The sequence below is a fragment of the Anopheles gambiae genome, chromosome 3, assembly GCF_943734735.2.
Source record: "Anopheles gambiae chromosome 3, idAnoGambNW_F1_1, whole genome shotgun sequence".
In the NCBI taxonomy this organism is placed as follows: Eukaryota; Metazoa; Arthropoda; class Insecta; order Diptera; family Culicidae; genus Anopheles; species Anopheles gambiae.
Window position 1 is genome coordinate 78,595,212 of NC_064602.1, and position 27,590 is coordinate 78,622,801.

The 27,590-nt window shown below is 43.8% G+C and overlaps 2 protein-coding genes across 8 annotated transcripts in view; one reads left to right on the plus strand and one right to left on the minus strand.

Moving 5' to 3' along the window:
• Positions 1-27,590, minus strand: part of LOC1270621 (cytochrome b5 reductase 4) — a 60,283-nt gene that overhangs the window by 30,949 nt on the left and 1,744 nt on the right. The window contains exons 1-2 of one of the 2 annotated variants that reach the window (XM_061659053.1): positions 16,957-17,083; positions 13,148-13,962 (exon numbers count right to left, since the gene is read on the minus strand). In XM_061659053.1, coding sequence (XP_061515037.1) covers positions 13,148-13,454 — 307 coding nt within the window. In that variant the 5' untranslated portion in view covers positions 13,455-13,962; positions 16,957-17,083. Of the gene's footprint in view, positions 1-13,147; positions 13,963-16,956; positions 17,084-17,821; positions 17,961-27,590 lie in introns of those variants that run through there. The other variant, XM_061659055.1, reaches the window with a different exon arrangement.
• LOC1270620 (fatty-acid amide hydrolase 2-A) lies at positions 19,947-27,584 on the plus strand. 6 transcript variants are annotated; one of them, XM_061659056.1, is made up of 6 exons: positions 19,947-20,144; positions 25,072-25,416; positions 25,491-25,710; positions 25,788-25,920; positions 25,991-26,250; positions 26,459-27,584. In XM_061659056.1, exons 2-6 carry the CDS (start codon positions 25,099-25,101, stop codon positions 27,244-27,246), a joined length of 1,719 nt encoding a protein of 572 aa, XP_061515040.1. In that variant the 5' UTR covers positions 19,947-20,144; positions 25,072-25,098; the 3' UTR covers positions 27,247-27,584. The 6 variants fall into 6 exon arrangements, with proteins under 6 accessions (XP_061515040.1, XP_061515042.1, XP_061515041.1 ...); XM_061659058.1 differs by having other exon boundaries at positions 19,972-20,179; XM_061659057.1 differs by having other exon boundaries at positions 19,975-20,287.

The following is a 27,590-nucleotide window of genomic DNA, read 5'->3' on the forward strand; positions in this document are numbered from 1 at the left end:
AAGCCGCAGCATCAAGCACAACACAATGAACATTATGTGTGGAGCGATGAGTTGATAAGCGGATGATGTGGCAGGAGATGGATCATGTTTGACTTAATGAAAACAAACATGAAGCGTAAGTTTGCATGGACTTGGTCGTATACTAAGAAAGAGACCAATATATAAGTAAGACACAGCAGCCTTTGTTTTAATCCATACTTTTTAGCCACGGACTAGCTTGGTTTTGAGGTTCAGCTTCCCAGGACAGCTGGAAACTTAAACGAACAAAGTTTATCGTACTAACGTTGATATCTTGCAGGAGAGGAAGAAAGACTTTGATAATGGACATAGAGTCACAACACAATCGGACGATAAATCATACTTCCCGATCAGTTTTCTGCTGGTGCACAAATTGCCACTGCCAGCAGAGGTTAGCCGTGCGGGAAAATTGGAGAAAAATTGGCATTAAATTGCCATCGACAAGTCAGCGAAATCAGTGAAACAGTCAAACGAAGAACGAGGATTTTCTTACAAAAAAAAAACAAAAGCTCACAGAAGAGTTTTCTATGTTACTGCCTCTTCGTGTTCTTTCCTGGTGACCATCTTGAAGCAGACATTGATTAGTATGCTAGTCAACCGCACACCAATCGATGAGCTGTCAAACGAGGCGACATTATGCCAAGACACTATATGCCGAGCAAATCGGAGTGTATCGAACGATAACTGGAAAACCCGTGGTGATTCAAAGATCTTTGCACGACATGGCTTGCAGGGTGTGCCGAATGGCGAACAGCAGCAAGCAACGAAAGATTATTCCGATCAAGCGATAACGTCGGGCGTTAATCGGTGGATTTGGTTCGGGCCCGAGAGCCTAAGCGAACCGTTTGATGAGCGAAAAAACGCATGGTGAATATTTGATGGACACAGTGGCAAGTTGACCTATTGTTTCGTAGATGCTCTTGTGACAGTGACAGTCAATGTGCAGAAACATGACCAGACCAGACAGGACCTTGAACTCATGAGATACTGAAGACATGCGATATAATTTGAATTAATAAATAGATGCATCCTGAGATACGATTTTTTAGTTTACAGCTATGATTCTGGCTACATATTATCTATTGGAGTTTAACGACGTTTTAGCTAGATTTCATTCAAAATCCAAATCCATTGGAACAAAAGGTACTAATATACAGGCATTTTAAAGTGCTATAATTTCAACAATCCCAACTTTACAAAAGTAGTTACTAAAACACTAGCAAACGCAAAATTTTAAGCTTCCAAGATTCCTGACATGTATCTGTAGTATAGCTATTAAGCAATCGAATGAATGCAATCATCTTTCCAAGCACACAACATAACATTAAGTACCATTTCTAGAACAGCACTCTGTAGCAGTTCCTTACCTTAACGGGACTTTATCAGGCGTTAGTGAATTATGTATTGAAAGCAGCGCCCACCGCATGCTTGATCTAATTAAACGGAAGGCAATCCTTCATTCTGTTCACACAGGATATTCCTTCGTTCGTTCTTTTCTCGAGCTTGCTTGAAAGCACTCGTGTAAGCACTATTCTCTCGTTTCAAATAGACACAAAGAATTCGAACGATGAATGAGCGTGTGAAGAACCGCTGGGTAACCTTGGGTGCGAGGGCCTTGCTATAAGCTTTTAATCCTTTTCCTCAACCTAGCCAGGGGCGCATGATGCGAAACTTTTATATCGCTCACGTTCCCACACCTGTCTGCGGGGACCGGGGTGCACTAATTAATTGCCCGCCAGCACAGTAGCACGAAAACCGACCTGGCGTGTGCGAATTAACGTCACCATTAGCGTAAGACGCAAGACACCAAAAAAACCCCATCCAAACGTGACGGTAAATTACGAACATCGCTGCCGGAACTACGTGTGAAGCGCTTCTTGTCGGGAGCAAATGCGAATGATGCGATTATACTTCGCCCAAGTGATACTTGACGAATTGTGCGCGTGCGGTGGGGGGGGGGGGGGGGGTTTATTCAGGTGTGCAACATGCTGTCTGAGTATGGGCGGCAAGAAAGGGATTAATTGGAGCGTCAATTTGGTTGGTTCCTGGTAGAAAAGGTGTACGCAAAACCCCACAGAGCTTGCCCATCTAATTGCGTTGGGAAGGAAGTATGAAGAGGCTTAATTGTGGGCTCTCTGCGATTCGTGGAAGGTTTCGTGGGACCATGCATTTGAAAAGGCTTAACTCACACGCTGGAATACGCTGAAGATACAGAAAAAACGGGCCAAAATTATGTGACGAAGACATCTTTTCTGCTTAGTTTTAGGATTAAATGGGCTTGTCAGTGTTTTGTGAATCGTGTTAAAACTTTCAATTGCTATAACGATGTTACATAAAACAGAAGATTGGCCTGTTGTTGCTGTTTATTCCTTAAGAGACATTCCTGGAACAAGACGATGCAAATTTTATTAATCTTTCTCTCATTTGTGCGCTTCATTCAACCCAACGCAAAGCGGGCGCGGATACAGTAGCCGTGCATGTTGGCGGAAAAATGAGCTGTGTGCGAAGACACAATTTCAGCGATGCTTCAGATTGAATTACGTAGACGCACAAATTGATCCTCCTTGCTTTGTTATTTGCTCATTTTTTTCTTCCTCCTTTCTTAGCTTCATAGAAAAAAGACACCACTTCACAGGGTGCTACTCGAAAATAGAGAAATGAGTAAGTCGTAGCTCGGCTGTACGGGATCGCGGCAATGTTGGGGCAAAGAAACGTGAGCTTCCTTCGTTCGCACGGTTTACACCGGTATCTATTTTCTCTGGAAATAAGAATAATACAACAAAAAAAACGAGCGCCACCACGCCACTGGGCAAAACCCTCGAGTGGGCACGAAAGACGCAAAGCTGCTTTCATTGAGCAAATATTTCGCCTCCCTGGTACGGCTGGCAACCGGCTAGCGTCTTTCATCATCTTGATGCTTGCCAGCGATGTGCTTTAATGTACTACCGCGCTGTGCCGAGAGTAGATGGCAGCGTAAAAAAGAATAAAAAGAAAAACACAAAAGAGCGAAAGTAAAATTTCCGAATCCGAAATGGATAGCTGCCAGTGTAACAGAAGACATTTTTCGTTTCGTTCCGGTGAATGTTAAGATCGCGACTAGTCACGAAAATTGAATTCAAAGACGAAGAAGCTTCACCACCGGCAACGGTGCGCGATGTAAGAGTATTGCCATGGTTCATGCGAATCATTCTGCCTTTGATGGCGGTTAGCATTGTTTTGCAAGCGGAGGGATAAGGTGCAGCTTTACCAGGAGGGGACCAGGGACAGGACAAGCTTACACAGCAGCCAGATAAATGGATGCACATTTTCTGTTGTGAAAGGTAATAAGGGTGTACCGGAGGAAAAAAAAAACGGGCGTAGCGCGTGCCTTTCTGGTGAATGTTCTCATGTGTATCTCCCTCGAAGTGAAACGTGTATTCAAAATGAAGCCAATGAAGGTGCACCACCTTGCGTTGGAACCTTTTTTGCAGATGGTACATTTTAACAATTGCCTCAACTAATAATGGAAGATGAAGGTGAAGGTGGGAGCTACGGAGATGTACATGGAGATTTTGGCTCTATGTTTCTGGCATACTAGAATGATATAAAGATATAATCAACACTCGAGAGCAAACGTTTGTTCTTATTAACAATACGATGAACTATATATAAAAAACTCTACAAATCATGTTGTGGTAATCGATATGATAAAACTGATATGAAATTGGCTAGAAAGCTCTCACCAATATCTTTGATAAACCAAGAAATTCTACCTAGTAAGCCAAATATTGTACTATTCGTCAATTAATGAACTCGTATTATCAAACACTAATGATTATTGATCCACTTGGAGTTGTAATGTTTACATCCCGACTAGAGCCTCCAATCAAAATTAGGCAAAGAGAAGAATCTTCTTCATTATTGGGCGTTGTTTACTTTAAAGTACTTTAACATCAACATTATATTTTTTGCGGATACTTCAAGAAGGCAGCCCAAGGGTTTCACTTTACTCTTTACTTATTCTCTTTAGGTTTACTTATCAGAGTGACGAGCTTTACGAGTTATGTGATGGTTTCTCTGTTGTAGAATCATATCCGCCTTATTACGGCTATTTCATATGCTTGACATCGAACGACCCAACCAGTAAAGACTTTGTAGACTCGTTTATAATGACAGCGAAGGATTTGGGTGTGATAGCCCCAAATTGAAATGGCAAGAAGGCATGGATACGTTCATCATTAATTATGGGATTGACAGACAATAGTCATGATATCATGAGCAATTTTGGACACTCCTAAGACATCAGACTAACAAGGACAAAAGGGTAACTAAATGACTTAACAAAGCAAATACCACAGTTGGGGTGGTTCCTGAAATCTCTGTGAAATTAGGTCATAAGGACATGTCTTCCCTTTGTTCTGACATCACATGTCAAGCAAGCAGTCATGTAAGTGTGCGAACTGTACCAGATAAGGAGTTAAATGCTATACAGGGTTTCCCACGATTTATTGGTTGGTTCCTTTCATTTTTGGGTGGGTTCCCATATTTTTTTTGGAGCGTTCCCACGATTTTTTTTGGACGTTTCTCAGAATTTTTTGGTCCAATTGTTTTGATATCCAATCGGAAAATACCAACACATTATGGGAACGAACCAAAAGTCTATGGGATACGATCAAAAAATCGTGGGAACGCACCAAAAAATCATGGAACTGACCAATAAATCGTGGGAAACCCTGTATCTAAAGTTTAATTCTGCAATAGTCAGTCTTGTAGCAAACACTATAAACAATGAAAAGCTTGAAATAAAAAAGTAATGAATACATGTTTTACGAAGGTAAAGCGATCCTTTTTTCCTATATTTGTTTTAACATTTTCCCACAATAAATCAAACAAAACACGGTAGTTTGACGACACACAGGACACTTTAAGGGCAAAAGCTCGCTCGAGAAGGCCGAAATGGCTAATATCAACATATCACAAAAATATTAAATTCCTTACTATTCCATCACAGTTCCATCAGTACCGAAAGGAGAGCTCACGAGCTCACAGCATGCCACTTTTCACAAGGGTGCCCCCTAGTTTGGCACACAACACAGACCGTAGCTAGGAAATACGTCATTCGAAATCCTCACATTTATCATTCTGCTCGGGCAAACCGGTTCAGTCCTTAGTCACGATGGCTCTAAGTTGTTCACAAAGCATAAACACACCAACCAACAACCACTGTCCTCGCCCTCTGTACTTCCACACACTTTCGATGAAATGTGTGTGTGTATGTGTGTGTGAGAGAGAGAAAAGGACACCCCAATGATACACAATAGCAAACACCATAGAATATACAGATGATTTTGTTTTCGCAGCTACAACACCAAACACAACCCGGCCAGTCGATGGCGGGACAAACATTTGGGCTGGGCTGGCGCCGCGGCATATGATACGGCAAATTATACCAGCGCAAGGAAATGACTGCTCCATGCGTTTGAGCCTCGCGTATCGTCTCGTCCTGGTAAGTTTTTTTGTTGTTGCTGTTGTATCCCTCATGGACTCCGTCCAGTGCCGAGAATGGCGGACTGCGATGTTTTCATTGCGAATAAAGAATGGTAATAAAATCGCAATAAATGGGTTACGATTTATGTTTCTGCTTGATACCGGCGTATGCTTATGTTTTTCCCCTTTAGTGCACAAAGTACTGTGTGAGCAAAAGAGTTTTCGATTCACAGCTATTCGATATTCGGAGCAGTCAGTAGAGCGAAGGGAATTTTATTTGCATGAGGTTGAATGTGTATCTTTTGCTGGGTGTAGAACAAGTTTAAAGATTATAAAATATTTCAAAAAATGACCTGTTATTTTGCTGCCTAAAGATACATGCTCTTACTGTAACAGTATGATATATGTGTACCAGTAAGCAAATATTCTGTTTATAATACCGATGTAACGAAGCATTGATCATAAATTTGAATGAAAACAAGAAATTATTCATTCCGATTTCCTCGGTGCGGAATGGTCGTTATTAATCAATGCAATTAAAACAGCTTACCATCTCACAATGTGTCACCCGAGCCGAATGCAACATTTTCATCCAATCAGTGCCGCTCGCTGCATATTAATGACTGCGAAATGGGTTCGCAGAATCAAAGCGCTGTTGATTTATGCGCAACCAAGCACCGCTGCCTGCCACTCGGTGTGTGACAACATAGTTTGTCGTACGTGCACCGCCCTGTGATGCCATACCACGCGCGCTTGGTAAGCTAAACTTCCCCTTTTAATCGATTCTCGACTTCATCGGAACCGTAGGTGGTGGGTTTAAATGTTGCGATCGATCGAAACACACAGCGTCGATTAAAAATAAAGGCAAGCTGTATAAATAACCCAATCAAACGTAATTTGATTCGATCCGCAAATGAAATAAACGATTTTCGATTGAGCTTTTCCGACGCTGGCTGGGCCTGGGGCTAAAAGCATTCTACCGCAGCAACATTGAGCAACAACCCACCTCGCTTTCTGGACGGTTAAGACCAGTCACGTGAGTCCAAAAATAAAAACCACTTTATCATCGCACCCGTCGTCCGGCTTTATGTTCAGCTACACCTAATGTGAGGCTCATCTCTTCCTCTTGGAAATACCACCCATCCCTCCTGGTTAGAGTTTATGGGTTCGAGCTGGTTAGTGTGTCATCTCGTCCCAGCTAACGTCTCTCTTTTGTCGGTGCATAATTTTCGCAACACGTCCAGTCGTCCGATGCGTGCTTGGTTGTAAAACGAATTTGCTTGTTAATGCCACACAGCCCTCCGATGGTAAAATCGATAAGCATAATGTACACACACACCCACACACACATACATCCAGAACAGTTTCCGCTTGTGGGGGTTTAAAAAAAAAAGAAGAACTCACCCAAACTCCCCAGAAGCAGTGGTTTTCTCCTGACGTAAGACGATCAACATAAACCGGCAGATTTATGATAATGGCATGCGGTTGCCGGTCCGGGAGAGCAATTACAATTTTAGCCTCTTTCAGCGGGCCACCCCACACCGACAGCACAGAAATGACCCCCCAGGCCTACCGTTGTCTTCCATTGACTTCCAGCCCACTGGAAAATGGCGCGGTGGAAGTGGGAAATTGACAGGGCAAAAGGATTATTTTCTCTCGTTTTACGCCCGTGAAAACGCGATAAGAAGGTTACTCACTCAACCAGTCCCCGCTATGGCACCCACGCAGGCTGTCGGTGTTGTGCTAGGTTAGGATTCGGTTCTTTCCCTGCACTGTTGTTACGAGTTGCGTAACACAAGCGGCACACAAGCAGCGCAAGCAGGGGGCGGCAAGTGATTTCAGACGGTTGCGGTGGTTCCGAAACTGACTATCAGCCAAAAGCACATTGCGTTTTAATTATTAATTGGATGGTTTAATCGTGTGCTTTAAATACACTTTTCGCTTCACTGGATCGTTAAGGAAACAGGGAGAGCTTCAGGTGGCGGTAGAGCCAATGCCATTAAATTGATTCATTTGAGAGACACAGCCATTTAGAAAAGGGTAATATTGTAATGGCACTGTTAATACATTTTGTGGTAAAATCATCCTTTTCTTAAGTAATAGATACAATCAGTGATGGGAAAAATGAAGTTTTTGTCGGAATCGAATCCGGGAAAGCTCCACAGTTTTCTGGGAATCGATTCCGGATAGTAGGTCCGGAATCAGTTTCCGGAATCGATTCCGGAATCGGCTCCGGAATCGTAATTGACTCCGGAATCGGAATCGACTTCGGAATCGGAATCCACTCCGGAATTGGTTCCGGAATCGGCTCCAGAAATGATTCCGGAATCGGCTTTGGAATCAGCTCCGGAATCGACTCCGGAATCGGCTTTGGAATCGGAATAGATTCCGGAGTTGACTCCGAATTTGACTCCGGAATCGGAATCGGCTCCGAAATCGAATCCGGAATCGGTTCCGGAATCTAAATCGGCGTTCGAAACGGAATTGGCTCCTAAATTATAATCAGTTTCCAAACGGAGTCAGGTTCGGCATCGCCACAAAAATTGGGTCCAATCATCATACTACGTACTGATAACCGCAAAAAATCAAAATTTACTTGTAAAAGATCCATTCTTATGGAGATTCCCGGACTGATTTCGCTTCGGAGCCAACTCTGGAATCGGCACCGGAGTCAACTCTGGAATCGGCTCCGGAGTCAACTCCGGAATCGGCTCTGGAATCGGCACCGGAGTCAACTCCGGAATCGGCAAGGAGTCAACTCCGGAATCGGCTCCAGAATCGGCTGCGCAATCGGTTCCGGAATCGCCTCCGGAATCGGAATCGATTCCAGCATCCGAATCGGCTCTGGAATTGATTCCGAACACGGAATTGGAATCGGTTAGGTCCGATTCTGAGCTCCCACCACTAGAAACAATTTATTTTTACTGTGTATTAAAATATCCCTGCGTTTACTATATGCTAAAGCCGGCGTAGAACGAGTTGAAGGAGTAAATAAAGGAATGGTGTACTACTTTCATTATGTTACCTTGCTCAAAAGTGTGAGCCATTTGTTTACTATTTAAATTAATTTTCTAACTATGGCCCGAGTAGAACATTATTCATCATCCGGGTTTAATGTTCTATACAGTTTTTTCCCAGGTTACGCGAATATTGCGTTCCGGAGACATCCGTCTGAAGTCCAATATCAGGTTTTTCAGCCAAAATATAAGGAAAAACTTTTCACGATACTAGCCAGCTTTTTTATATGGAGTTTGATAGTTGGCGACTGAAATCATGTCAACACTCCGTACAAAACTACAAACCAAACTAGCCAGCGATTTACAGCCTAGATTATTTCAGCCATCAGGCAAGAATTCGATTCGAGTACCTGCTCGAAAAAATGTCAAAACAAGGTCGTGTTTTCATTTATCCCAAAGATGCATTAAAGAGAATTTTGATATTAGATTAAATACATTTTAAAACATCGTTCCAAACTAGTTATAGCCTTGATAAACTGGTCGATTAATCAGTTTAGCGAGTTGTTTGACATGAATTCTGCCGCCAACTGTCAAACATCTGTCAAAAAAAAAAAACGTGTAAAAAAGATGGCTAGTATTGTGAAACTATCCAAATTTTTGAAACATACTGATTTGTAACATTATTTTGGTTATTTTTCTTATATTTTTACGGCTGCTAATAATGTAGAAGTTAGTTTCTGTGGAATTAAACCACACTCATATTATTGTCAATCATTTCTGAATTTTTATTTAGAATTCTGCTGTTAGTCATTTTATTTATTTATTTCCGTGGCTCCTGTAACAAACATCAAAACCGACAGTGACATGAGACCGTGCAATATGTCTGGATTCGTTGACATACAAGAATCGTCCCGCCTAAAAAAGAATCATAAGAGCAGTGACACAGCGTGAGCAGAATAACGCATCTGTAGAACAATGTTGCATTAATATTCAAAGCATAGCAAACTCGCACAACTCGTACCCGGCTGCTTTGCGTGAGATTCATGCTAAAAATACACGGCGCCGCACACAGATGGCGCTCTTTGCAGCAACTGATCCACCCGGTGGCGGGAAGGGGACACACACTTTGCAGAGCGACGGGAGGGGCTCGCCAGCCACGTGGAGAATGTTTGAAGATTACAAAATAGCAATATCCGGCAACCGGAGCTTCGATCGCGAGCGAGACAACGGAAAGCGTAACGCGCTGTGACGGAACACCACAGCCGCGGGAAGGAAGTGATATCTGATTGCGGAAAGCGCAACACGTGCGGGAAGAAGCAAATCACCGCACAGGAATTGAATCACCAAAGAAATCAGCACCACCATCTTTTGTGCTGTGTTTACGATCAGCAAATTTGGGCGAGAAAAATTGAAATGTGGTTTTCATCGCTTCATTTTCTTCATTTTCTGTTGCGTATGCTTGTGCTGTATGCTTCAGCGCGCGATTAAAAGATCTTTACACATCGTTGGCCTGTGTACACTGCTAAAGCTTTATTCTAATTTTGTGGCGCTCCAAGATGCTCTCATGATTAATGGTAAGCTACCACAAATGTGACGACAGTGTGTCAAGAACACAAACACACGCACTACACCACACCGCAAAGAAGGTTCGCAAGGAAGGCTTAGGAGGCGTGCGGTGCGTCGCCAGCCAAGGAGTGTTGGAAAGCAATGCTTGCAGGTGTGTTTTCCGGGAAAGTAGACGCGAGTGCGCTCGTTTGCTGTGCTCGTTTGCTAGAAGGTCGATAGACCTGCCTGCCTGCCATCACCAACAACCCATTCCCCGTCCGACCGACAGAGGTTCAGATTTCCTCCGCAAAGGGGCTCAACCGTGGGGTGAAGGGGGATAAACGTACGTTTATCTGGCAACACCTTCTCAACCGTTAAAGGTTGACTTTTGTCGGCACAACTGATATGTTTGTTTTTGTGCAGCACCCTTTAATGCACGATCTAGCGGCGCGATTGGAGGGGACCCGTGTTGTAAATATTATCTTTCCATTAACCTTGTTTAGTGCTGGAGCATTCGGTTGGATGCCTGCTGCGGTTGGGATTGGTAGCGCTGGTACGATGGTGTAAACAATGTTTCAAAGAAATGAAGAAACAACCCTGCTGGAAAAAAACGCGTACTTTTAAAGTCGGATTGTACGTTTTTTGTTTTCTACATTCCATAATTATGCTCTCATAAAACATCGTTTAGTGGGAAACTTGCCACAAGAAACTTATTCTTCTGCACATATTTTTCTGCACAGCGTTTCACGGCCAAACAGCAGAGCCCTGTGTCGGGCAACACACCACAGCGCCCTGAAGAACTTTATAATATTCTCTTCTCACTAGCTCAGCTCAACCCAGCCACAGCACAGGCATGCAAAATAATCAATACACCAACAACGGAGCAGACTCTCATAAAGCTCGCCAGGCGGCACTATCTTCTACTATTATGCCCCTCTACTACCTCCCGTCGTCCATCCGTCATGCAAGGCTCGCCCATGGGGATGGTGTTACGCCGTGCGAGCAGGCACGAGCATTGGCGTTCTTGGCTAATCATATGGGGCGCACCCTGTTTAACCTTCCGTGGTGAATGGGAATGCGCTGCACAAGGTTCGTTATTAGCCTGCCGTTACAGCGAAACACACCATGACCCATTAGGCTGGTGGAAATGAGGGCGGTGGTGGATGCAATACTTTGACGGTGCTTTTGCGAAGACACACCGCGGGACCCGGTTATTGATAGGAGGTATATTAGACACTTTTGGATGGTGATGGTGATGCTGATGATGCCACTGCACGAGTTCATTTCAACAGTGCACATTAAAAGGGAACACAACGTGAGACCAGCCCAGGGTACAACCATACACTCACACACACACACACACACACACACACACACACACACATACACACATGTACTCAAACACGAATGTGTTGGAGAGGGAGAGCCGAGTACACGCTGGAAGCTGTGCAGGATGGTGTGTTGTGAGTGTGTGTGTGTGTGTGTTGGCTTGGGTAAGGTTAGTTGTTTGCTTAGGTCAATGTTAGGACAGCAGCGAAAGGTTTAAGTTATTCATCACGTTTCCGGTCGAAAGGTTAACGCATGTTGTGTACACGCCAGGCGCTTTCGAGCGTGCTTCGGTACGGATGTAAACAGCACCACATCGTAGGTGTAGTAGCTGTAGTTGATAAAGCTGGGACGAGTCAATATACAGCGTAATATATTTGTTCGTCATATATCATCAGGTGTGCCAGGAAAATTTAAAGTCTTTTTTATAGTAAGTATCTTTATTTAATTTTTTTTTGGCGGTTCCGTGGCTGCATCGTGGTTAATGAATCACGAAAGGCTTAGGCAAATAAGCCGGCATTATCACGCAGATCGATACAACTAATAGTGAAAGATTTTCATGTCTGATTGCATTTACTGGTAAGCACTCGGTATGGTCACAAAATATGATTTATTTATTCCACTTCGTATAATTTCACCACTTCGTATAATTTCCAATAGGAAAATACAAATGGTGGAGACGCCTGGTAGCTGATGAAAACTTCAGCATGTTTTACGTTTCAGGTTGGAAAGTGTAATTTCGAGCATCCATCAGCGCAACATGTGTTTTCTAAAATATTTAAATTTTTCGTAAATTTTTAAAACAACAGGCGTCAATTATTTACTCTAACGCATTTATTTTTGTATGTAAGTGAACAGTTATCTTTTACAGTTGTAAGAATCATGATAATTTTACAAAAAAAAATTAAGCAGAATTTTGATAATTGTAATTTTACATCATATAAGCGCTACAAAAAACCGAGTAATTTGGTAGTTTTTGTGTGAGAAACTAATAAAATTAAATTAATTTTTAAAACATTGTAAACATCTCAAAATACATCCCAACTTTTTACACTCCATTAAAATGTGCTTATTTGGCTTAACAATTTTAATATTTTATAATTCGTTTAATTATATTTTTAAAAGCTTAAAATCGAATAATTTTGGAACACATTGTTTCAGATATTAGGTTAAATTTAGTAAACAAAATAATTGACTTATAGTCAAAACCTCAGAGACAAAAATTGATGCGTATTGTCAAAAATTAATACCTTGTAGGCGAACATTAGTGCCTTACAGACAATAATTGGAGAGTTAGAGCCCAAATTAAGGCGGTAACAAAATTCAGAAACATTCACAGAAACAGTGAATACCTTTCGCTATTTTTAAAATGAGTTAACAAAAAACGTATTCCAGCCAGTGGCCATGGCGCTTGCGGATTTTTTCTAATTGGGATATTGAAATACCAGTTTAATATATCACCAGTAACGAGCTTTACGAAGGCCTGCAAAACAATCATCATAAAAAATTATTCATTAAAATTTATACCATCATATGGCGTAACTTACGGTACAAATACAAGCAACAACCTTCGTTTGTATTTCTTAGAATCTATAATGCATGCTCCTTTGTATTATTTTTTTTAATTTCAACATAAAATCCTAAAACAGGGGTGAGAGGTAAATTACACAATCGAAATAATTCCACCACTTCAAACGCAGCTAGTAGGACCCATCACTCATCAGGATCACGAATATTAGGAGAAGAAAATACGCCCCAATCATGCACACTCTAGCAGACCTTCGCCTCTCGTTTCGAGCTCTCTACGATATCCAAACAAATCACCATTCACCTACCTTCATCGTCACATTCGACAGTGCCATCATCGCCGGCGGGTTCATTTTCGTCCAAATTCGCATCCTTTCCCTTCGGCGCAGCTTCCTCCCGCCGCTCACCAGTCACCAGCTTGGTGACACTTTTAATTTTCCGACCCCAACCCCCACCTCGTTTGCCATTCGTTGGCTCCGGTTCGTCAGCTTCGCCAGTTTCTTCGCGCGTTTCGTCCACATCACACCCCGTCCTTCCACCAGCGTCCTCATCGGCACCGACAGCATTTTTCCCCTTGCGCTTGAAGGTTTTCAGCCAGCCGCACAAACTCATCATCTGATTCGCGTCCGCCCGATTGCACACGGTTTGGGGGATATAGCGCCGGACGAGGGTGTGTAGGAAACGAAATTTTCACGCCACCACAACCGAAGGGTGACAAAGTGTCAGCGATACGCGAGCGTTTTACCCGTCGTTACTGACACGGTGCCGATCATCGTTGGTGCGCGTCCGGTATGCTGATGATGCTGACGGCGGACTGCTAGGCAAAGCGGTTAACGGTTCGATCGATTTTCAAACGCGACGGACGCTTCAGATTCGTTACACATTTCCGGCCCGGCGCTGCACAGCTACCCCGTGGTGAACGATTCGATTCTCGCTCAGTGGGCACGTCGTGTGGCACCGGTGAAAGCTACGCTTTGTTCGCCGTACCATAACATTGCACACCCAAATCAACGTTCCCCACTTCGCGAAAGGATTTGATTTGTATTTTTATCACTTGACACTACCACCACTTGTCAGCCGCAGACAGTGTTCAAGGCCACTATGGTTAAAGAACTACAGGTCGCTACATTCAGCAAATGTAAGCAAAGAGTGGAAGGGATTTGTAGACATATTCATTAAAAAAATCGAGCAGATTTCGAGTAGTTTTAAAGCAGTTTACGGGCAGTACTAAAACAATGCTAATCTACTAAACTAAAATAAGTGTTGTACTAAAAATACGACGTAAGGGCTGGAACATACGAAGCGAAACGTATTACTGTGATTTAACGCAGAGCAATGTACAAACATTGTAATTTTTTTATTAGTGTTTTGTCAATTAGAGTATCTTTACAGAGTTTTCCATTTCACTTTTGAATGTGCTAATTAATGTTCACTACCTCCAAGATGTTTTTCAACAGCTGTCAAATGTTGTATTTGTATCAGAATAATATTTCAGTGCACATGATTTTCAACACATCACAAAGAACTGTTAGACTAAATACTGCTTGAGATGTGTTGAAAATCATGTTGAAGAAATTAAATATTATTATAATGGCAATGCTATATCAGAGTTACAGGGTTTTCCAAGTCAGTATCAAATGTAACCATTGCTATTCACCGCCAGCAAAATGTTATTCCACATCGATCTGACATTTCTTTTCCATCATAATAGCTTTTAATTTCTTCAGCATGATTTTAAACACTTCAACGAGCTGCTGTCATGTTTTTTTTTCATCGGGTCATTTTTGAATGTGAACTTCATTACTTACCGCCTCCAAGATGATTTTCAACTGCTGTCAAATGTTGCATTTGCGTCACAGTTAATTTTCAGTTCTTCCACATGATCGTCTCAACACGTCTTAAGGTAGATTGATTTTGACAGTTCTTTGTGATGTGTTGAAAATCATGTGTAAGAACCGAAATTTTATTGTGATGCCAATACAATATGTGACAGCTGTTGAAAAACATCTTGCAGGTGGTGAATACTGTTGTGCACATTCGAAAATGGCTTGGAAAACCCTGTATGTCAAACAATTCGGGTTAAAAACGGATGAGGCCTCAAGACACCCATGTTCAAAGTACAATAACTGTTGAGAATATTAGTGAAATCCTCAGAAAATTGAAATATATACTATACAACTATCCTAGTTTAAGTTGAAATTATGAAGGTAAGACGAAATAAAAATATAAAATTAACCCCCAAGGTCTGCCTGTAGACCATTGTGCGTCTATGGAAAAAGAACTAAATTTAGATTGGTCGAATAACACTATTTACACTTTCTCTTTATAATCTCACTTTCTAAACGAATGTTTTTTTTTCAATCCATCCATTATATATGATAAAAGGCCATGGATTCCTCATCCTTGGTCATCTTTCCGCCGCGTTGTCCCGCTTGATCAGTTATAAATTTAGACACTAATCAAACTAACGGAATCGAACGGAAATGGTGCCAGCATTTCCTGTAGCATTTTCATTGCCTGTTTGTCCATACCGAGCGCCGACACACGGAAACGAGATTTCATGCCGTTTTGCAATTCAATTCCAACCCAATCAATCATCCGGCCGGCTGAGATTTGAATTCCCTTCGGTCGGTTTGCCGCGTCCGTCCCAGCTGCCCGGAGCAGTGCAAAAACCCTTTAGCACTCTCGGTGGGATTTGAGAGCGTGATTTCGCCTGTGCGGCGTGCACGAAATGCGAATTTCGGGATATGGTTCGGTGCGGTGGAATGGCAGACTGTGTAGCGGACCCAAGGACCCGATTTTGCCCGAGGACATGTTTGATGACCATGAGTCGCCAGAGTTTTGCGAAGCACACGGAGCACACGTCCAATGTTGACATAGACACTCACGAAACACACACTTATGGAAAACTGACCCCGGCGTAGTGCTAAGGCTGTCCTGAACGGTGCCTGAATTTAGACAGACACGAACTCGATTAACTAATTTCCAATTGTCGTTGAGCGGAAAATTGATCGTTTTTGGGTTGCAATTAAATGCATTGAGAGAAGAACGAGTAAATTGATTTCATTGGTCCTCGTTTCAAGTTACTGTGGAAAGCATTTGCAGCGTTTTTTAAGCAATAGAAGGTCAAACAATACTGCAAACGTTTCGTTGGAATTAAAAGAGTAATATCCTATTTGATTATTATAACGTTATCCAATAGCATCAAACCATTATTCTAATAATAAATTCTTATTTTTTGTAATAATTTGAAATCTAGTTATGATACAATTTGTCACATTCATTTTCATGTCGGAATTAACTGCAAATAAGGACCAAAAGTTCTTACACAAACTTTATGGTTGAATCGTTTTGCCAACACTACCAAAAAACTCATTCAAAGTTCCGAAACACGATACTTATCCCTCATAAAACGCGAGACTTACAAAACGGTAAAGTGCACTAGAAAACACGCCACCCAAAAAACACGGATACGCGATGCAAGCTCGATGCACAAACGACGTTTGGCGCTGTTAAACGTAACCCGACCCAGAGAGTACGTAGAAATTCAATTATCCCAACACTTGACATTGCTTGATGTTGGCGCTTCCCCTTGCGCCGGTAAGTGCTTCCCGGTACAACACTTCAACCCGCTCTCGGGCCGCTTGGGAAATTCGAGCAGTGTTCCGTTTTTCTACGTAATTTTACCCTGGTTTGACGACCAGAAAAGCGCAAACCAAAAAAGGCACCGACTAACCGACACCGATAAAACAAACCGCAACGGCACACTAAAACGCGGATCGAAGTTACGTTCGCGTGTCGTGTACGGGCCGCCGGGCAGTGTTTTTCGGTGCTTTTTGGGGACGTAAACAACACAACTCACTCACACACTGCCGTACAACGTTCCGGCGGGGTTTTTTTTTTCTCTCCCCCCGACAGGAAGAGACGCATACAAACACTGCAAGCGAGCGAGCGGACGTGAATTTTACACAACACGTATCGCGGACAAGCGCTGCCTTTCGGTGTGCCGTTTGAAGCGCTTTTACATCGCTGGAGTTTTGGAGGATTGAGTTGCTACACAATGGAACGAGTGCGAGGTTTGTTGTAAGTACGGCAAGTGAACAAGCGCCACCATTACCATCACCACACCACCGAACACCGAATATTCGATCGAACCGAGTTTCCAAACACCGACGGGCTGATGCTTCTTCCCGAGCTGTGATGCATCATGTCGACCGTCCGTCGTGAGAAAAACTGAAAACGCTGGTGGCAAAATTTTCCTCCACAGCACTGTTAGCGCGGCGTGTTACAGCTGCTGAGAGAGGGAGAATAAGCTTGACTGCTTGCGCTTACCGACTTCTGCGTGAAGCTTTCTCTCGCTCTCTCTCTCTGTCTCTCGCGCTTTTTCTCTCTCTCTCTCTCTCTGTTTGTTGGAAAAGCGTTCTCTCCATGCTTGTGCTCTCAATACCCCAGTCACGTTTTGAAGGTTTTATCAATGAAAAGCTTTCCCGTGCGTCATGCGAGTGCGAGAGAGGCCATAGACGAGGGATGGATGGATGGGAAAGTTTCGATTTTCACTGCCCGGTCTGATGAAATATTCATTCCAGTTTCTCACCCATTCCCACCTCAAGGGGGGAGGAAAATGTTTCCGTCTCCTCGCGTAGGCCGCAAGAAGTGAATGCATCACACACACAAAACAAGCATCATCAATGGGGTTGTTTTTTGTATCGTTGCACCTTTTGTCCGGTGTGGGATCAGGAGGCGAATGATAAGATCAAAGCTAGATTTGTGTGAGAGGGTTTGTTTTGCACTTTTTTTCAAGTATTCGCTTTGTAAGTTATTTGAAGTACGTAAAGAACAGTAGGTTTTGTTAGAAGATACAAAAACCACCTCCTAATTGCGGTGGGTTACTAGAGCGGCACTCATCGGGGCAGCTCGTGGTGGATGGGATTTCGTTTGCTTATTGACACACTTTTGTTTGTGCAATCCCTTGCTGCACCTACCTGTAGCTGATCCGGACGACTGTTTGGGTAGCAGCAACGATTGGTTGACTGGTGACCGCATCGGTGATGTTGTTACATTCTTAACTTCTTTGTTAAGATTGGGAAGCTGCAGCTTGTCAGCGTTTTCCATGGTGTTTTACTGCAAACAAAAACGAGAAAGAAAGATTTTATTTAACATATTCTAACTCTAGTTTATTTTTAAGCAAGAATATAGTTTTTCTGTCGTTTTTCTTTATCCAAAAAAAGTTTCAATGAGCAACGTTCAATGCGTTGGACGCATATTTTATATTTGGACGGATATAAGTATAATTTGATTCATAACAACAAATATAGTGAAGTCTTGTTAAACAAAAAGCTTGTGAAAATACTTTTGTTTTAGAAAGATTTTATAATGAAAAAATAAAAATACCCAGGCACTAAAAAAAAATAATTTTGCAAAAATCGTACATTCCAGTCAGCAGTAGAAGCTTCCCTACATTTGTGTTTCTACGTGCTCAGAAGAAATTACGTTCGTATTGTTCGCAACTTTTTAATACTGCAATAATTTGTAGCTAACTCACCAATAGTTCGTATTTTCTGTGCATTTATTTGGCTACAATGGATGTTTTGAATTGAGTAATAAACTAAATAACTGATTTTAATATTTAAAAACACTCGTTCCATACAATTCTTGCACGCAAGTTTTGACCATGTGCGGCCCACTGTGAATTGTTTTTATTTTGGTTTTGACAATTTCAAGCCGGTTTTACAGGGCTCGCTGCTAGTAAATGCTAGCGACACTTACTTAAAGCTGAAATTATACTTCTAAGACTATTTTTTAACGATTTTATTATTGATCAAAGATATCGGTTTTGCTAAACATAAAAATGTTCTGAATTTCTTTACCTTTAATTTTTTACTATATCTGTTTTTCTTAACATTACAATTTTGTTAAGGCATGTTGTTCCAAATGATGTAACATTATCATTGCATGTTGTTCCAAATGATGTAACATTATCATTAATTATCTGTCAATAAACGATGTATTGAAAATACGACTAAAACCGTTAAAACACTAAATGAAATTTTTAAAAATCGAGCATGAAAATGACACAGTTATCAAGAGATTTGACACATAGGGAATGATGGCCAGTCTTTTTTGTTGAAGAATTTAAATGTATAGCTGGATTAGCTGATTTTAGCAAAACATACACAAGCGCCACAGATTAAGCTTAAACGACTGGAAAATCAAATATCCTTAGAAAAAAACGAAAGCTCCATAGCTTCAATGGTTAGCTCAATATATGGCGTATTACATCTCATAATTATATTGCTGTCCTTTTCTTGCAATGTATTTCGATAAGTTTCATCTAATTATGACCTATATAGTCTTCCAACTTTCCGAGCAAAAATCCATATTAATGGTCGTGTGGTCAGATACGTGGGTATCAACACCAACGTCAATTACTCTAATCTCACATGCTTCAATGCTGGTGGTTTCCATTGGAATTTAGTATTTGAACAACCGTATCGCCGTTCTAGTTCTAGCGATGCATAACCTCAATATATTCCGTTTAGGTTGAGAGCTTGAGTCGTTTAGAACCCGTTTAGTGGTCGTTTAGTGGATTTGTGGCACTTGGGAATGGATTGATTCCAGCTAAACATAGTTGAAACCACCAACACAACATCATGTCCACTTCTCATAATGTCGCTAAACGACCACTAAACGGAATCTGTGAACCAATGTGAACCATCATAAACTGAAGCAAATGAGATTTGAGTAATGGTCGATGATGTTGATACCCGCGTATCTGACCACACGACTATTCTTATAGATTTTTTCTTGAAAAACTAGAAGGCTATATAGGTCATGATTAGATTAGCATTGCTTGAAAGGGACAGCAATATAATGATGAGTTGTAATACGCCATCTATTGAGCAAGACAGTGCCATATTACTATGGAGCTTTCGTTTGAAGTTATGGAGCACATAATAAACGATTGTTTATTATGGGAAAAATAATCTATAAAAAAATAGTCAAAAAAAGTAAAATAATAAAACTAAGAAAAATAAATTGCATCAATCCAAACGCGTAATTTAAGCCGCACGAACCCTGCACCCTGTACCATTCTCGCGCGATTGCTGTCAGCCACGGTCGCCCCTGCGCACGGCCATTTGACAGCCGTCGTTCGGCTCGCAAACAAAAGGCAAACGCAACTTGGCGCGGACGGTCGATCGTCACAAACAACCCGTACACAGTGAGCCCAAACCAGTGGAGCTTGAAACTCGCACCAGGTCCGGCCTGATAACGGCAAACAACAATAGTAGCCGTTTTGGGGTGAAGGTTAGTGTAGTGAACCAGCAGTGACTAGCAAAACGGTGACTAAATAGGGCGTTAAGTGCGACCGAATGCGTCAGAGCGGCATATAATGTGGTTATCATCATCATCACCTTCATCATCATCATCATCATCATAATTCGCTCAAGGTTTGCGTCTCTGGTGCGGTTTTATAAATAGTTTATTGTTTTTGTTTTGGATGCGATTAAGCGATGGCCACGCACAAATTGTGTATTACAACAAAACGCTCGATAACATTCCAGAATTGATGGCAAGAAAGTTAGTGGTCGATCGATTGCTCAAGAGCGCGCGCGGGCGTTAAATGTTTTGTGTGTGTGTGTGAAACGATTTCATAACTAAAACAAGGGGACACGGTGGGCACTGGTGTAACGACGACGAAGCCAGCTGGATGGACTCAAGCACTTGTCAGGTCCGCGTGTCGTCGGTGATCAGAACAGGCACATAGTACAGACCGACAAGCAGCATACAGACACACACACACGGCTGGTTAGTCATTACCAGGTCGATGTCGTCACTGCACACATAATCGGGGCAGAGGCACCACAATTCGTCGTCAGCAAATTTCTGCCCGTAACAACCGGCACCGTGTTACGGTTGTGCGAAAAACCGGTTAAAACAATCATTCGACCGACCGGTGGGGTACACAGACACCACCCGTCCGTCACACACGGCCAGCGGCGCCAGCGACATCACCGAGACGCTTGAGTGGAGAGCGGCAGCATGCTATGAAAGAGCGAATCAGCTGCCTACACAACGACCGTGCGCGTTCCGCGGGGAGCTACTTGTTGCTTCTTCTTCTGACCCTCATACATAATTCGCACCCCCTTCCGCCTCCTCCCTCGTCGTGTGTCATGTGTGTTCGTGGACGAGATATTGCGAGCGACGCGTGGAACACCGGCCAGATTCAAAACCGCACAAACGAGCGCGACGAAGCTCTCGCCCCAAAGAGGGCGCAAAAAAGGCGGATCCACCGAAACGCCGACGATGATGACCTTGAGGTGCAGAAACCTTGAACCGGACTTGATAATTTATGCGAGCTGCTGCTGCTGGTGCTGTTGCTTCGATGAGATAGCCGCGTCGTGCCCCGTGGTGTCGACGTTTGAGAAGCATTAAAGCGCACCTCTCCCCACCACGGGCGGGCGACAAGAGAAGCCCTTGATAAAGGGTAGGGGGAGAGAATGTAGGCAAAGGTTCAAGGTTTCGCACGCTGGTTTAGTGAGCGAGTTTTCGATAGCATTCGATAAAAGCTCCTCCAGAACCGTTGGTGATGTAACCGGTCGCCGTTACGAACTGGAGAAGAGGACCGACACGACCGAGAGACAGTGGGTAAAAGCTGTGGGAGCGAAGGAAAATGTATGAAACGGTAGAAGGCAACCGGGGGAGAGATTAGCTGCTGCCAATGTCCGAGTCGCCATGCGCCCTCGAGGTTATGGAATTAGATAAACAGGAAGAAGGAAGTCACGAAGCGTTTCGAACACAAACACAACGCGCGGTCGTCGGGTTGGAATGGGCGAAGACACTGGCCCAGTTACTCTCGTATTAATACACAATCAATCGAACCGAGTGGTCGAACCGGTTTCGTACGAGGGTTCATATTTTCTTTGCATAATTCATTCATGCCACAAACCATTTGGGTTGATGAAAGGGTTGCTGCTACCAGTACTTCCCAGGTCCCACCCAACCCGCTAGAAAATATTGTCCCACATTGTTCGTGCTACGTCCACAGCAGTCGATCGATGGAAGTTTAAGTGTGTCCCCCTTTGATACAGAGATAAACATGGCGTGTGCAAGCACCACGCCGCCACCCACCGAGCAACGGCATATGAGCGATGGGCTGACTTGTTCTGCTTCCTAAACCGAGCGGGCGATAAGCGGGAAATAGTCGCCTGGTGCTATCTGCTATCTAATAAAAACCTGCGAGTCTCGGTTTACTTATCGCGCGCTGCCATACGAATGCAACAACCGTGGCCGGCATTAGATGATGTGGACGTACTCTGATACATAGCGCGGTTTAGCGCTGTGTTAGAATATCGCACACTGGTGTGTATCTTCTTACGACGTCGAACAGTACGTAGGGGGAACCAGAAGCTTCTTCCAGCTGGCCGTGCAATTGAGCACGACAAGCTAAATGATTGCTCATACAGGAAAACAAGTGGTTAATTATAGCGTCTTGCAGTTTTTTATTGAGCGATGATAGATTATGAATAGGTTGCGAGCCAGAAATGGGTAACAGAATTTCATAACGCTTCTTTGGGTAGCAGCAGATACAACTGATACATAAAGCTGTTTCCCATCGTACCGCTGATAAGTGGACCCAGTATCATTTTATTTGCAATATTTATCATTCGGTCGTCGCTCACGACGACAATCGCACCGCACCACATGGTGAAAGTGGTTGTTTTGCATGGGGATGCGGGGATAAGGGATCCCATTGCGCAATGTAGCGAAGTAGAGAAGATGGATGGAATAAACCGCAAAAGTGCTGCGCCCTATTTTCTGCCCCTTACCCCTGTGAGATACACGAGTTGTTTGTTGCCGGCTTTGCAAAGTAAACGCACCTTTCTTCCACGTTGCTGAAACGAACGCGGTGACATCATTCGCGATAAATGGTGCTAAAGGGTGTTTCGTTTGAACTTTGGTCGGCGTAGGATGAGTGTATTTGTTGTTTTTTTTGTTATTGTTACAATTAGAAGTGCGTTGTAATAGCTGGATTTAACGAGATGATTGTTTGTGTGCATGGAGAGAGTATCTACAACATCTTTTGTAAATATTGCTTACACGGGTTTTCTGGGGTTCTTAGCAGTTGTGGGACACTTTATTGATTCTTATTTGCGGGAATTAAAGCATCCTTTTTGGATGAATCCAACAGGAATTTCCAATGATCCTGGAATTTCCAATGACCCTGAAATTTCCAGGAATTTCAAAAAATGTGCCATAGAGTTCAATTCACCTCGCTTAAAAAGAGTAAATAAAGAGTCCCACAACAATGAGAACCCCTCAAAAACCCTGTAATTCCATGATCCACAAACAAGCGTCTGAAGATCACTCGGAAACATACTCAGTTGATTATATAGATGCATTGATTTAATTTAACATTTAGATGTGACTTCCTTGTGTTTCTCGAAAAGTTTTAAATGTAATCCAAAATTTATTTTTGTGAGTGCAGTTAACCCTCGTTAATAGTCGTATAAGGATCAAATAATTTTGATAACCAAACGGTTAAAATGTTAAACATATATGAAAGTTATGGTTAAGACATGGTCGTTGGATTGTTCAAAGATCTTGCTTTAAAGACATTTTTGCATCTAAATGTGGGTAGAATTTTCGTTAGTTTTTGCCTTTGTGTCCTTGTTTTTGTGTGACTCTTACTCTTGTAAATGTAAAAGAGCATTATACACAGTCTTCAATATTCCTATTTCCTTGATGTTGTAGTTGTTTCAATGTTTAAATAGGGTTTGAACCTATTTCGCCTCGGTCCCTTTCGCCTTTGATAAGTTGTTTTCCCTTATCCCTTAAAACCTTTCTACCACAGGTGCATCAGACTAGATCTGGTTAGCCAAATCTATCCTGAAGTTTTCTTGATGTATATGCAATATGGAAAGGTCGTTGGCCCGTCATGTGGTGTATACATTTGGACAAACAATAAGGTAGCATTGGGTACACCATTAGCCCTTTTGATCATAAATGAACCATCAATGTTCCTAAAGTAATTACCGGTAATAGCAATTACGCAAATGGTGGCTGATGAGCCAATTAATAAATCATTATAATTAACGATGTCATCCGATAGAACTGTATCAGCAATCACTTGAGCTACTTTGTTTTGATGAGCAACAAGCAAAAGGACTAGAATTAATTGCAATATTTTACAAAATAATTAACGGTGCACGTTTATAAAACAAATCCTCCAAATTTGCACACTCAATTTGAAAGTATTCAGTATTCAGCATTCAAAATTCAAGAATTATTTGTGAAGCAACTTTTGGAATTGATAGCTAGCATAAATGAAAAATTCTGGACGGAAACAATATTCAGAAACACCCTGTGTACGGAGGAGCAATGTGGAAGATCATATGTTTCAAGTTGAAAGTGAATGGTTAAAAAGCAACCAGTGTAGTTCCACATTATGCACAGACATCGCCAAATGTGGAGATCATCAAAAAACTTGCATACATTCCCATTAAATTGAATGCATATCGAAACGCACCAAACCGAAAGGGATGGTAACATGAGCAACACACTTTTCCACGCACACGGATGGAAGTCAGATTGTGCTCGTGTTGGTAGGACAGCCAGACAAAGGCAAAACTGGCATTCACACGCCAACGACTGGGCGACTTTAGGGTCGAGAGTCTTTATATTTACACTTTTCTTCCCCATTTTACCCAACCACCGACACCAAGAAGTAGTATGTGTGTGATGGTGTATGGGAAGTTGATGTTCCGCGTTGACGATGCACGAACAGAGCGACGGTGGTATCGGTTTTGTGCCACTTTTCCAGTGGACAAACCGGGCGGTGGTACACACACACTCTCTTTCCTCCTGCAGTTCGCAAACTGCCGATGCCGGCGGTTAATTGTGTCGTTGCAATCGCTTGGCTGCTATTATTAGCCCCCGCAAGAGAAAGAGAGTAAGTAAATGTGACCGAAAGACATTCGGTCACAGTGTGGAAGGGCCAATCGGCTGCTTGAAGTGATTGTTTCGCTTCGGCTTGCGTTGGAAGACGTGCAGAGAGCAACTTGTTGCCTAAGAAATTATTCTTTTCGATATATCTTTTCGTGAGTAAGAGATTCGTGAAGGTTTCACTACATTTAATCCATCGAGCATTCCCATTCCCTATAGAGTTACTAAAAAGCTCAACACTTTACGTGCTTAACGTAACTTTGCTTCGTCTTTTTGACCCCCTTTTCAGCAACCCACGACGACGACCGACCCACCTATGAGAGGGGAGGCCGACAAGCTAAAGCACAAGGCCAAGAACTTCCTTCGCACGCTGGGCGCATGCGGAGCCGGTAGTGCAACGCCGAGCCACGCCAAAAGGATGGACGCGCAGACGAAGCAGAACCTGCTGGAGCGGCGCAAGGCACGCTCGCTGCTGAAAACGGTCATCAACGTGGGGCACAAGTTTCTCGTCCTGCTCGTCCGATGGTTGTCGCGCACGATCTACGGCGAGCACGGCAAGCGGATGCCACCGATCACCAACCTCATACTGATGGAGTCGGCCACCTCGCTCGCGACCAAAATTCGCACACGCAAGGTAAAGGGTGTTAGGCGAAGCTTCGCCACAAAGTGTCTTATGAGCCTAATTACCTTTTAACCTCCCCACCGCAGCTTACAAGCGTGGAAGTAACGCAAGCCTTCATTGACCGGTGCCGGGAGGTGAACCCGCTGCTCAACTGTGTCGTGGACGAGCGGTTCGAGGCGGCCCTGAAGGATGCCGAGCGGGCCGACAAGCTGATCGCTTCCGGCACGATGACCGTCGAGCAGCTGGAGCGCGAAAAACCGTTCCTCGGCGTACCGATCTCGACCAAGGACTGCATACGGGTGGAAGGTACGGGAAGGCACCACACAGGAGTGGGTCGCAGTGTCGCAGGGAAATTAACTCTCTCAACCCCCGTTTTGCCACAGGTCTGCTGCACACGTCCGGCATCTGGAACCGGCGGAACATACGCGGCGACAAGGACGCGCGGGCAATGGAGCTGATGCGGCGTGCCGGTGCCATACCCTTTGCCCTCACGAACGTGTCCGAGTGTTGCATGTGGTGCGTAGCGGCTTTCAAAAATATTGCCTTATGACTTTTTTAACTTTGGCTTTGTTTTTTCTTGCGACAGGTGGGAAAGCGTCAACACCATTCACGGCCGCTCGCGAAACCCTTACGATGCGAATCGTATCGTCGGTGGATCGAGCGGTGGCGAGGGATGCATACAGGCGGCGGCCGCTTCTCCGTTCGGGCTCGGGTCCGACATCGGTGGTTCGATACGCATGCCCGCCTTCTTCAACGGCATCTTTGGCCATAAGCCGACCAAGTTTGTCGTCTCGAACGAGGGCCAGTACCCGGTGGCGCTGTCGGAGGAGCAAAACTCATTCCTAGGTACGATAAGATATATTACATTGCCCGTTTTTTATTAGCCAACCCCAAAGCATCAAAGGTCGTTCACAGAGCCCGCTGCGTTGGTGCTGAAGTGCACTCAGCTGTAGGTTTAACGACACTATATCGGTGTAAAGATAAGGAGGAGCGATTCAATCACGACGGAATGACGATGCGTAAATTGACAATTTCCCTTCCCTTTCTTTCCCAGGCATCGGTCCAATGTGTCGCTACGCAACCGACTTGAAGCCGATGCTGCGCATCATTGCGGACGAGAACGCACCGAAGCTGCGCCTGGACGAGCCGGTCGATCTGAAGCAGGTGAAGTTCTTCTACCAAATCAACGACGGTGGCGCCCACCTGGTCTCGCCCGTCGATCTGGACATACGGGACGCGATGGAGAAGGTGATGGCACACTTCCGCGCGACGGTCAAGGCGGAGGTGAAGAAGGTGTACCTGGACAAGCTGCGCAAGTCGGCCCCGATGTGGCTGGCGAACATGAAAACCCCGTCCAAGGTGGGCTTCGACTCGCAGCTCGCCAATCTCGAGGGCGCCATCAATCCCTGGCTCGAGCTGGCCAAGTGGCCGCTGCGCATGTCGAACCACACGCTGATCGGCATACTGACCGCGCTGACCGAGCGGGGAGGGGTCAAGTACGGCTCGGCCGAGTACCACCACTACGTGCAGCAGAAGCAGGAGCTAGTGAGCGAGTTCCGCGACATGCTCGGCGAGAATGGGGTGTTTATCTATCCGACCCACCCGACGGTAGCGCCGTACCACAACGAGCCGCTGATCCGGGCGCTTAACTTTAGCTACACCGCCATCATTAACGTGCTGGGGCTGCCGGCCACGGCCGTACCGCTCGGGCTGGGCCGCGAGGGGCTGCCGGTGGGGCTGCAGGTGGTGGCGGGCGTCAACCAGGACCGGCTGTGTTTGGCGGTCGCCTGCGAACTGGAACGTGCCTTCGGCGGGTGGGTTGCACCGGAGGTGAAAGCGTAGACTGTGTATTTCTTTACATACTTAAGGAAATCTATTGCAATTTAAACATACAAAACAAAAACAAAACAAAACAACATGGGACTGGATGTGCAAGGCCCGCAAGCACGACGACACGGCACACGTGCGCGCGGGTGCTGCCGACCTGGTTTTGCTTGCTCGGGCAAACAAAACACGTTGGTTGTTCCAATTAAAACGAACAAGAATTTAAGAAGGGTACAGAGACAGTGCGTTATTTTCGGGCAGAGGGACGTGATTTTGTCTGTTTTTTGGATTGATCTATACCGCAACGAGATGTTTTATTGTATGGGATGAAAATAAATTCTACAAATTGAAAAAAAGCATTC